Here is a 12,391-nt window from a genome sequence, read left to right on the forward strand (position 1 = left end):
CTCCTCTACAAACGGAGGGAGGACAAATCCTACCTTGAAAGTCGGAGACAGGTAGTTCTTCAGGAACCAGAACTTGACGGGGGTTTTGGTGTTCTTTAGGACTGACAGCATCATGATCCTGGGAGAGAAGAAGAAGAGAATGGTGACGAGGACGCTGGCTAAAATAAAAAAAATAAATAAAAAAGAGGAACCAGGATCAATGCTGCCTTTGTGTGCCGAGGAATTTAAAAAGTGTCAACCTTGATGGGATTTTTAGGAGTATTTAATCCCCACCTGAGGAACCTCTCGTACAGATGCCCTGAAGCCACAGAGAAAATGTTGATCACGTCGTCTTTCTCCTGCTTCGGCTCCTCAGTTTTCCCTCCGCCAGTAAAGCCTCTGCAAACACGAAACAAACCAGCCGAGTTTACTCCACTATTACGAGACATTAAGGCAGAATACAAAGAAAAATACTGACGTTATATGTTATATTTCAAAGGCACCCAGATGGTTTAGTTTCTGATCCAGCTTCATTTACATTAAATATGTTAGAAAAATGAAATAAGTGCATAAACCCGAGCGGTACCTGGCCAGAGATTTCCAAAAGCTGGAGTCGTTTTCCTCCGTTCCATCACTCAGCAGCTCCTCGTTAAATTTGTCCGGCTTCTTCTGAACCTGAGCAGGAAAAAAAATCCAAAAGAAAATTATTTTAACATTCAGAAGGTGTTAGTGGATGTAATTTAAGAGAAGGAATCAAGAAACACTCAAATGTTTTATAGGATATTAGCCATTAGAGTTAGACAAAAATACATTACTGCCAAACATGAAGAAATAAGTTTATTCTCATCCAGTCACATAAGAATATCACAAAGTCAGAAGTAAAGGCTTCTGTCTCTGAGGCTTGGCCCGAACTGGGCCGCTTAATGGAAAAACTCGACTGTAATCTGAAGCCAAATAAAGTCTTAAACTGGCCCAGATTGGGTGTCTGAATTAGACTGATTATTACTGTGTTTTTACATGTTTATGGTGATGAATTTTAGGATGTGAAGCTTTTCTGGCTCTTAGCGTTCTGGAGGTATTAAGGCAGGAACATCTCGTCTCTCTCCAGAGGGAGAAGCTTGGCGGTGGAAAGTGTTAAACACCAACGGAGGAATCAAACCCACTTGACAGATAATAAACTCAGGCTTTTCTCCTTATGGTAACAACATAAAGGGTGTAAAGGCTGCTCTACATTCACTCAGAAGGACAATAGCAGTGGATCAAGTCAATCTATTTACTGAATGTCAGCGCAGAGACCATAATTATGTTTTGATAAGTAAAACCTTTGAATTTAAAGCTTTTTGTAACGAGCTACTACTCTGACTCTAGTGGGGCTCTGGGGGCAGGTTGGTGCCACGCATCAGAGATGAACTGACCTTCACTTTAATGATTCGACTCTTGAAATTGTTCAACACCACAATAATGTCATCCGAGTCCGACGGGGAATCTGTGCCGTCGTGGCTGCGGACGAAAAACATCAAACTTGTGAGTACGAGACGGCAGACGACTGAATTAAAACATGAACGCCTTTCGGCGATGGGGGAGGAGAAGCAAAACACGTGATCAGCCTCACCTGTAAACCTTGTAGATTTCATCGGACCGTCCTTTCCTCAGCTTCAGCATCCAGGCGCCGGGGTTGGCTTTGAGCTGAAAGTAGCCCTGGAAACCAGATCAAAAACCAATTTTAGTAAAATATTACAGCACATCTGAACCTTCCTGACTAAACTTTCTAGGATTTTTAGTCATCTTTGTTTATTTCAACAATTATTACAGATATTTCTGAAGAAAAAGAAGGAATTGAGGAAGCACTGGAGGAAGCAAAGATACAAGGAAGAATTAAAGTAAGGACACTAGGAAGGAAGGAGGGAGGAAGGAAAGAAGAAAGAGCATAGGAAAAAGGAGGAACATAAGAAGAAAGGAAGAAGAGAAGGAAGGAAGAAAGTAAGGAAGGAGGAAATGAAGAAAGGAAATAAGGAGGAACATAAGGAAGGAAGAACATAGGAACAAATGACAAAATGAAGAAAGGAAAGGAGGAACATAAGACAGAAGGAAGGAAACAACGAAATAAATGAGGAAAGAAGGAAATAAGGTACAAAGGAAAGAAGAAAGTAAAGAAGGAAGGAAAAAGGAAAAACATAAAAAAAAAGGACAAATAAAAAATTGAAGGAAGGAAGGAAAGCAGGGAGAAAGGAAGGAAGGAAAAAAGGAAGGAATTAAAAAATGGAAAGCGGAAGGAAGGACATAAACTAGAAAGTGTAGAGAGACGGACGCCATATTTAGACAATGTTAGTGCAAATAAATCCTGAAAACACAAATATTTTTCCATAATTCATACTTTATTAATTATTATCCCACCAGGAAAACGCTGAAATAAAACTCCAGACTTCTCCTGACTGCGTGGGAGCGCCAACACGATGAGGATCCTCTTACCAAGTTTGCCATGACGATGGTATCCACGATGACGGGCTCGGCGGCGGTCCCCAGAGTGAACTGAAGGCCTCGCGGAGGCTGACCCGAACTGACGTCGAAACAGTGGCCCTCCAGCAGCAGGTGCTCCAGCTCGTACTCGGCCGCCACGATGTTCTCCACCTGCAGCCACAGGGGTGCAGCCAAGCTCAGTTTACAGTGCAGCACGCCCCGGCAACATGCATTAGTAATGACTCCAAAGCTGACTGACGATGTTTATTTTATGGAGAGGAGGACTGTTGTTCAAACTCTTAAGCAGAAAGGCAGAAACTTTAAGAAAGGGAATCCAAGGGGAGGTCACGACCTCTTAGGACAGCAGAGAGCCGTCAGTCGAAAACTTAAGATTCGCCTCAGCTTCATCAAAATGTTTTCCACAGAGTTTGTCGGGCTTTGTTTGGAACTTCATCTAAAGTTAGATTAAAGTTGTCTGTTTTAAAGTGTGAAAATAAAAAAATAAAAAACAAACCTACAGTTGCAGGGGTAAACAGAGGAAAATCTGAATTAAAACTACATTTTCCAGCTGAAACCGTCATCACCTCCTCCAGGTAGATGTTATCGAGATCGTAGCGGGTGCGCACAGACTCCACCATCCAGCTCTCGGGGGTGTTGAGGTTCAGGGTGAAGAGCGGAGACTGAGGCATGTCCAGGAACTTGGCCATGGGTCCCTGGGAGAACGACGCGTCGGGCTGGAACGCCACCTCCGGCTCCAACACGTAGCGGTAAAAACTGCAGACAATGCACTCCGTCTCAACAAATGCCATTTAATTGTGATTTTACGTAACAGACAAACACAAAGCAGCTCAAAATTGTACAAAAAGGAAAGAAAGAATATGTGTTCCTTTGATTGAATGAATAACCTTTTATCTAAACCTGAATTACCTCAGGTTTTACAGACGTCTGAGCCAAATGTTGGACAAATGTAGCACTTATTGATATCCGATTCAAACGTAAAAACATAAAAAGAAGTCTGTTGTGTTTTTTACCTTTTTAGAGGCATATCTGACAGTTTTGCCTGGCAGTTCATGAAAACCCTCAGGTTGACGTTTACGAGCTGCTTCAGAACCTTCAGAGTGAAACACGGAGACATGATAGAGGGGAAACAGGTTAGCGACAGGACAGAGGACGGTCGTTAGCTGGACGGACAACGACGGCTCATCCAGTCCAATAACAGAGTCCAAACCTACCGATAAAAGAGGAGCCAGTTTCTGTGCGTCTCTCGTTACTGGATCCACCACGGCAACGACATCAAAGTACACGTCTCCCTCCTTGGGACGGATCTTTACGGCGCTGCCGACAAATACGAGACCGATGATCGAGTGAAGTAAACAAAAAGATTCTGCTGTTCTCCTCAGAGAACAAATGGATTTCGGTGAATCTATCCCTTTAAAACAAGCTAAGCGACCCCAATGAAAAACAAAACCTTCAGAAGTTGTAAGTGATGTTGAGCGCTCCAGACGTACCTGTGGCGATCGTCTGAAAAGCCGTACTCTATCCTGGATTCGCCTTTGGGCTGAGAGGACAGCAGAGCATCCACCTTCATCACAAGGTCGCTGGCCCTGAGAGAGACGCAGCGTTACTTCAGACGGAAAGTTCATCTGTGGAAGTTCTTATGGAGCCTGAAAACCTTTGGGAAATAAAATTAAATACCTGTCCTCCTCCATCTCAAACTGCTGGACTTTGCTTTTGATGCGCTCCCCTGATGTTTTCAGGATGATGTTCTCCAGAAGCAAGAAGTCGTCCTGGTTGAACACCTCGTTCTCCTCCAGCGGCCCGATAATCTGAGAAGGAACAAGAACGACAAACGGCATGAAAGAAAGAATCTGCAGCCATTACTAACTTTACGCTGCTTTCATTTTAGCACAGGCGTAAAGGTCGGTCAACCGGGATAAACGACGGATGTACCCTTCCGTTGCTGATGACCGCTCTCTGTCCTTTCTTCAGTTTGAGCACGTCTCGGCAGTAGGCAGCGTGGGAGAGCAGGAAGTCAAATTTGGGACCCTCATAAGCGCTTTTGAACAACGACAAATCCATTCCCTGAAGGAGGAAAAATGATCAAATAAGAAACTGACACCCCAAAAGTATTTTGTCAGTAATTCAGATGTAACAGGAGAAACTCAACAACTCACCCCGACGGCAAACTCTCCGACGTCCACGCCCTTCTCCAGGGCCTCTGCCGTTTCCTCCTTTGACATCTTGGTGATGAAGTTCTTGGCATTATTGGCCGACTGCGTCTGCATGACAGACCAGATCGCTCTGGCAACGCGGCTAGTTTCTGCAGATGGATTCGACGACGGGTTGTTGATCATCCCCAGTCGGACGTTGTTGCTGGTTTTCTTATGGAGCAGGCAAGTGAGCAAAGTTTAGTTTTGACATTTATGGTGTGTGAAAACCCTGACATACCCTTAATTAATGTCACAATGCTATTTCCAATTGTTCCTCATTGTCTTTCTCCAATGAATCAGTGATTTCTTTCTGACTAAAATCATCTTCAAAATATTTCGCAGCACATCATAGTTTTATAATCAGATTGTTTTTATAGCATTTCTCACCATGTGTCTGATGGCATCGTAAAGCAGCTGGCGTCCTGAGGGCTTATCAAAGTCTCCGACTACCCAGAAAGTCACAGGGCGGATGTATCCATCATCTGGGAAGCAAAAAAGATAAATAAATAAAATGCTTTAAACCAGTCTAAAATCGATCAAGTTCTTCTAGGAAGAATGGTATGTGGTGCCTTATTTCCTGGCATCACAGGCAAAGATTTATCTGTAGCACAATCTCACACTGAGAGACGCTACAAACGTCTAGAAGCAGCTCGTCTTCTGACACAAACCGTTTAAACACATAGTTGCATCTCTTCTCAAACTCCCAGTTCCCTTCGGAATTGATTTTCAAGTTTTACTGTTGACCTACGAAGCGGAAAACAGAAAGGCTGCTGGGTATGCGGCTGACCTCGTGCGCCATCAGGATCCCTTGGATCTACTGATTGCTGTTAGCTGCAGGAAGGTCTGGGTTGGTCCGCGGAGATGATCGTGTCTTTGGAGTTGAAGCCTCTAAACCAGGGGTCGGGAACATATGGCTCGCGGGCCAGGTGTGGCTCTTTTGATAATTGCATCTGGCTCGCAGATAAAACATAAAATATTTAATTTGGATGGATTAAAACAAGTGTTTATCCATCAATCAATTTTCCACCGCTCACGTCCTGTTCAGGCTTGCTATTGGCTGCAGGAGCAGTCCATTATTTTAATTGGATGATAATAGCCTATGTTGGCTGTTGCTGGGTAAACAGGTAAATGCCCCCTTTTGAATCAATCTGCTGGGGCATTAGCTCAAGGCTAACCCTTCGACAAAGAAGATGGCGAAAAGAAAAAAAGACAAGGAGTATCGTACATTTCAGGACGAATGGACCGAAGAATTTGCCTTTGTGGAGAGAGCAGGTTCTGCGGTGTGTCTAATTTGCAATGACAAAATTGCGTCGATGAAACGGTTGAATGTAAAGCGGCACTTCGACACACGCCATGCTACCTTTGCATCAAAATACCCAGCAGGAGACAGCAGAAAGAAAGCGTGCCAAGAGCTACTGAGCAGCACCATGTTTGGATCTACGTGTGCATGTGAGCGGTCATTCTCACATCTTAACAACATCAAGTCCAACATACGGTCACGTTTAACGGATGAAAGCCTCAACGCTTGCATGAAGCTTAACCTTACCAAGTACCAACCAGACTACAAAGCCATCAGCAAATTCATGCAGCACCAGAAGTCGCATTAATGGTGAGTATTATAACAACATTATTTAAAAGAATAAATTCAGAGGCTTATTATACTCACATTTAGTTGAAGTCAGTCTTAAAATATATTATATGGCTCTCACTGAAATAAATTTCCAAATATTTTGCTTTCATGGCTCTCTGAGTCAAAAAGGTTCCCGACCCCTGCTCTAAACTGTGGAACAGCCTGTCCCACATATCAGGCAGGCTTCAGCTGTCAATGTTTTTAAGCCTCATTTAAAGCCATGTCTTTACTCTCTGGCTTTAGTACAGAATGAAAGTTTAAAGTTTTTCTATTGTTTCTCTCTGTTTCTATTGTCTTTTTCCTAAGGAACGTCCCTATACACAGTACTGATCTCTTTCCTAAACTTCATATACCATCAACCTTTGCATGAAAGGGAAATAAGTCTATACAGCCCAAGGGGAAAAAAATAGCTCAGGAATACTGTTTTTTAAGTTTCCAGAAATTATAATCTACCAAACCAACCTACAAAAGTATAAACCAAAAAGCCTCATTTCCACTTATTTTGCAGGGATTTTTAGAAAACCCCCAAAGTAAAAGTACTTCACATAAAAATGGAGCTTCTCTATATTTTTTTGTGTGTGAGATTATGTTACTGCATCAAAGGGATAATTAATTTTAAGCCATTTTAAGGATCCTTACTAGAACTATCTACATTTTTTTTCTTTTCAAAGTTAATGGGTGCAGCTTACATTCAGGGGGGCTCATAGTCAGGAAATTACAGTACAAAAACATTTTTAACAACTAGCCTCATATATTATTAAAGAAGTTTGTCTTTATTAATTCTTTCTGCTGCTTTTTGTGACATGAGGCGTCTTGTCTATACAGATCAACTTATAACATCAAAGAGAGACCTCAGTTTATTCTATGTATTAGTAGCTACTCTATAGCAGTAAGAACCAAACAGCAGAAGACTTATGAATTATATTTTTGCTAGAAATTGTCACTGGACTTTATAAATTCACATGCAGCTACTGCATAAACTGTCATGCATTTTTTCTGAGTGTTAGAAGTAAATGTTAGACCGCTGGCACTTGTATAAACACATTTTAATACTCGGGCACAATTTTCACATGCATCATTAGTCACCACTGTCCTCTGAGAGATGCATTGCAGATGGAGGAGTAATACTGACAGAATGCCAGCATTGTGGTTGACAGAATAAAAGAGCAATTGAGCTAGGAGAGGGAATAATGTGGAGAACAAAGGGGATTTTACCATGGCTGTTGGTGGCGGCCATCCCTGATGCAGGGAAAATGTTAACACAGAAATATGGAGTGGAGGAGGACAAGACAGCAGAACAAACAGGAGTTTAGGCTTCAAGATGGCTCACTTTTCTTCAGTAGAACAACATATATAAGGTGATAGTTTGTTGCTTTTTGCTCTTACCTTTCTTAGTCATGTAGTTCATGCTGTTTGCTACAGCCGTGCTCTTCTCCTTTGAGTCCAAAGTGGAGAAACGAGCGTAATCGTCAACAAAGTAGTTGTCTGCAAAAAGTGGAAAAAAACGGACGGAAAGTCAAAGATGAAAATTGAACATTTTACAAGAACACAAAAAGCAAACAACAACCACCTATTTTGCAGAGAGCAGACTAAGGATCGTAGATGCTGTAAACTTCCAAAATGAAAAAGAGCTTGAAGAAAACCAAGTCAAAACAGTAGAATTGAACTTGCACATCTTCATGAATAAGTATTGAGTTTTAGCTCAAATAGAAAATAATATGGGTCTCCATTAACAAAACGCATGATGTTGTGAGACATTTACTCTTATTTTCCAACATTGTCAATTAAAAGGTTTTTGTTATTAAAGCATTTTTCATCTAGGGATGGTCAGACGATCATCATAGAACATCAATGTTCTACACTTTGTATTTTACATTTAGTATCCTTAAAGTGAATCTTCTTCAGAGCAGACAAATCACCAGCATAACATTGCAAGAGATCATTAGCATTATAACCAGGTCCTTAGTGCAATATCCGACTTGCACTTGTAGAGAAATCTTGCAGAAGTGGTGCATATGTTCAGTATGTATTCCAACTCCAAATCGACGGCATCTTAAATTAGCAAATGCTACAGTATTTGATGCATACAGAGGTGATGATGGATTGTTTTTTACTTAAAGCAAATCTTCGCAGCCTACTGAAATGCAAAGCAAATACACAATACTACTATAGGATAATAACAGAGGTGGAAATTAAAATGTACATTTGGTCTGTATGTGTAACAGTATACCACATGTGTTTACTTCAAGTTCCAATTAAATCTGGCTTATTTTCCCAAAAGTCTTTATTTTCAGACTAACATGTTTTACCAGGGTAAAATTTATTTAAAATGTTTTTATAATATTGTAGCCGAAGAGTGGAAATTTCAGCAATTTGAAAAAACAACCTGAATTTTGCAAGGTTTCATTAGAAATTTTAGCTAACAACAGTCCAAGAACAGCTCTGTACAAGGATGTGAACTTAACATTCACACATTTCATTGATGTTAATAGTGTCGCAACACAGGTTACATAAATTGCTGTGTCGACGGCATCTTGGGAGAATAGCAATTCTTCTTTTCATATTGCCGTTTGCAGCAGACTTGCAGCAGCTCAGGTCATTTTTAGAAACCAAACACTGTTTTGTTCAAATTGTTTACCCAGTAATTAGTGCCAATTCCCACCACTGGGTATAACAATGTTGCATTTTATTGTCAACTCACTCGTATTGGACAAGTCCAGGTAGGTTCTGCTGGTTGACAACACTCTGGAGTTAATGCGAGGAACAACGTTCGGCTGGTTCATGATGAAGTCGACGACGTCGTGATCTGTGGCCAGCTCACCCTGTGAGAGAGTTTACAAATTGGAGTTAGGATGTGAAAGCTATGAGTTAGTGAGGACATTCTTCACTGCTGCTGCAGAGCTGACAGTGATGCATCATCTACTTTTCTGCAGACTTTCCAGGCCGAAAGCCACAGCAACAAAACTAACAAACAACGTATCTGCTGCATTTATTTAAGTTTTTTCTTCTGGAAGTTTAGGTTTAGAAGAAAATTATGACTAACACCCTGTTGATCAGAACAACTGCTAAATTCAGCTCAGTGCATGTCTGCGTCTGAGAATCCCCTTTTAAATAAACACTTGGCTCAGGGGAATGATGGGACAATTTTAAAAGAGGAAATATGACAGATGGTGCTTACACATGCTGCATGCCAAACACAAAATTTATCTTATGACTAAATCTCCAAAAGAAGTAAAACTTTGGATTTATAAACAACATAAAACCATCTAAAGACTTTCTGACCTTTTTCTTTTCTTTTCTTTTTAAATAGATTTATTTGATGTCAGTTTAAGCAGAGAGAGAAAAAAGTCTAACATCAAAACACTCACTGTACTGGAATTAAAGATTGGTATCGAGCTCCTTTTTGATGAGATTATGTTGAGTTTTACAAACTCAACATAAAAGAAGTAAAAATTAAAAAATTCAGAGCCTTACAAAAATATTAAGAGCTTTTATCTTCTTTCCCATTTGGTCACATTTTTTAGTCCCATTGTTACAACAACATCATCATGTATTTTGGGGAGATTTTATCCAATATACCAACACAAAGTGCTACAAACTTGTGAACAAGGAAAATTTCTTATAAAACTTCAAATAGTTTTACACACTAAAATCTAAAAAGTTTGGTTTGTATTTGTAAATACATCCATGCTGACTATGTAACAACATTATTTAACTGTCCTGCAACTCACCAAGTAGACTGCTCTCTGGTAAAAAGACGTGGTTTCCAGGATTTTTTGCATTGTGATGGTTTCCAGTTCATCAGGGTCCAGTTGCTCACGCTGGTAAGGGATCCCGTTGTACATCACCACGGGCAACGGGCCCACTCCTGTTTGCTCATAGTACGCCTTCCCTTCCTGCAGGGAAAAATTTAGTTTGCGCCTCATTAGTGATCTAAAAGCAGAAGTAAAATCCAAATAACATTTGGTAATTTCCATCTTAGTAACCAAGACAAAACCAGAATCTGTTTTTATTTAATTACTGCTTTAAATTTAGAGTTTGTTACTATTTTGGTTTAAAAAATTGTTAAAACCAGAGTGAAACAAAATGGAAATCTGATTGTATTTGCATTAAAATAAAAACAGCAAGGAAGTATATTGCTAATGGCATAAAGTGACAAAAAAAAGTATCAGACCAGAACTAGTAATTTAGATTACACATATAATTTCACTGGCTGAGTAATTGAAAATGATTTGGTGTCAAAAGACAGCGTCCGTATTTAGTGAAGCCAAATTCTGTTGCATTTACCTTCCTGTTGTTGTCGTAGCTCGAATCGGCTCCGAGGACGCTGCTGACCTCCACATAGGGAAATCTCTTCTCCAGCACTTTAACAACATCTCCAACACTTAGCTTTCCACCAATCGTCACACGGTTAAACATCTACAGACAGCAGGAAGGGCAACAGGATGAGCAGAAGGGAAGAGGAACAGGACACGGTGGTGGTAACATGGCAACAGGCTCCTGTCCGCAGGCTTTACTTACCGAGACGACGGCTTCGAAAGCGCTGTGACTGTTCACCTCATCAGTGATGTAGTTGTAGGCTCGGACCAGAGCTACGCCTGCGTCCTGCATGCCGTCTATGTCGTCTTCATCAGACACCACAAATACCAGTCCGATTCTACGTCATAAAATTAAACGCTGAACATTTAACATTGAAGGCATGTCCTCCATGAATTATCATTTTTTGGAACAATTAAGAAACAATTTGACCTGTCGAGACCTGGTGAAACTGGATTAAATGAGGTTTACAGTCTACATTTTTCTTCCTGGCACAAAAACCAACCTGAGTGGGATGTTGTTGGCATAAAACATCTCTGCCACGCTCAGAAGTTCAGCAGCGTTCTCCTGGGTCGGATCCACAATGATCACCTGCAAAACAAGCAAACCGTTTCTTTTCACCCTGGTTCAGCTTTAAGCAGACTCACTCGAATGCCAATTACCCAACAGTGATCTTACGAGATTGTGGAAGTTTTTGCGGATTTGCCTGATGACTCCGGGGAAGGTTGGTCTGAGCAGCTCCTGGACATTATAGGGCCATGAGCTGTACCTGTGGTCCGTCTCCAGGTTGTTAATCCACTGAAACGGGGGAAGCAATTAATTGAGGTAGAAAAAAATTAGCAAAAAGTTGCCAATAAATAAGTCAAAACCAGTGGCAAACAAATTTGAGGTGAACATTTCCTAGAAAAGGGAAATTTCTTGATCTTACGCAGATGGCAGGGTTGCGAATATCAACGGCGTAATCAGAGTCGGACGGCTGGACGTTGAGTTTCAGAATGTCGTGGATGTAGGGCGTCTCGATGAGAAGGGAGCGCAGACCCTCCATAACCCTCGCTTCACTGCGGAGCACGTCCAGCACACTGAAGGCGACAATTAGAGGTCAGATCAAAGTCATCTGACCAAGAAATACGCCTGTCTCGGCTACTACACAGCTGCTTTCAATTCCAAAATAAAAGAGTAACTGACATCTGCATGGCTGATTATTGTCACTTCTTCAGATAAACTAAAAAACAACATACAGAGACTTAATTTGATTATTAATAAAACTTGATTTAATATGACAGACCAACAAAAAAATAATACGTTTTATATAAATAAAAATACGTTTTGTATAAATAAAAACTAAAGAGTACAAAATGCATATGTATCGAACGGTTATTACTCCAACACTCCAAAATAAAATCTAAAGGAATGAGAGAAAAGAAGAAAAAGAAACGTATCAGGCAGGTTGGGGATAAAGTAGTGCCAAAACTCTCCATCCAATCTGAGATTATTACACAGCCGGAGCCGTTAAGCCAAGAAAAACGGACAAACATCTCTGATTCCAGATCAAAATCAGCTTAAATTGCCAGGCTTGTGGGAAAACATTCGGTTCCACTTTGTTTTCAGCAAAGACATTTTAAATATAAAGAATAAAAAAGGTAAATAAAAATAAAAGTTTTGTAAATATTTGTATATGCAATGTTTAGAAAAGAGGTTGAATTATGGAAATATTCATGGTATCGATCTGGGGACTCATTAAGAGTAACTGCCAGGGGGAAGAAGCCGTCTCTGTGGAGGGTGTTTTTTTTTTTGAGAA

At 40.7% G+C, this 12,391-nt stretch overlaps 1 protein-coding gene across 2 annotated transcripts in view; it reads right to left on the minus strand.

Moving 5' to 3' along the window:
• The window catches only part of uggt1 (UDP-glucose glycoprotein glucosyltransferase 1), a 32,856-nt gene that overhangs the window by 4,507 nt on the left and 15,958 nt on the right, over nt 1-12,391 (minus strand). Inside the window, exons 13-35 of one of the 2 annotated variants that reach the window (XM_023352480.1) lie at nt 11,522-11,672; nt 11,272-11,391; nt 11,099-11,184; nt 10,798-10,933; nt 10,564-10,695; nt 10,008-10,172; nt 8,978-9,098; nt 7,663-7,761; nt 7,492-7,515; nt 5,034-5,128; nt 4,611-4,817; nt 4,387-4,518; nt 4,132-4,262; nt 3,945-4,040; nt 3,669-3,771; nt 3,468-3,547; nt 3,021-3,210; nt 2,449-2,607; nt 1,592-1,677; nt 1,395-1,479; nt 566-654; nt 274-378; nt 34-118 (exon numbers count right to left, since the gene is read on the minus strand). In XM_023352480.1, coding sequence (XP_023208248.1) covers nt 34-118; nt 274-378; nt 566-654; nt 1,395-1,479; nt 1,592-1,677; nt 2,449-2,607; nt 3,021-3,210; nt 3,468-3,547; nt 3,669-3,771; nt 3,945-4,040; nt 4,132-4,262; nt 4,387-4,518; nt 4,611-4,817; nt 5,034-5,128; nt 7,492-7,515; nt 7,663-7,761; nt 8,978-9,098; nt 10,008-10,172; nt 10,564-10,695; nt 10,798-10,933; nt 11,099-11,184; nt 11,272-11,391; nt 11,522-11,672 — 2,677 coding nt within the window. The remainder of the gene's footprint in view (nt 1-33; nt 119-273; nt 379-565; nt 655-1,394; nt 1,480-1,591; nt 1,678-2,448; nt 2,608-3,020; nt 3,211-3,467; nt 3,548-3,668; nt 3,772-3,944; nt 4,041-4,131; nt 4,263-4,386; nt 4,519-4,610; nt 4,818-5,033; nt 5,129-7,491; nt 7,516-7,662; nt 7,762-8,977; nt 9,099-10,007; nt 10,173-10,563; nt 10,696-10,797; nt 10,934-11,098; nt 11,185-11,271; nt 11,392-11,521; nt 11,673-12,391) is intronic. The other variant, XM_005798343.3, reaches the window with a different exon arrangement.

This window comes from Xiphophorus maculatus, chromosome 19 (assembly GCF_002775205.1).
Source record: "Xiphophorus maculatus strain JP 163 A chromosome 19, X_maculatus-5.0-male, whole genome shotgun sequence".
NCBI lineage: Eukaryota > Metazoa > Chordata > Actinopteri > Cyprinodontiformes > Poeciliidae > Xiphophorus > Xiphophorus maculatus.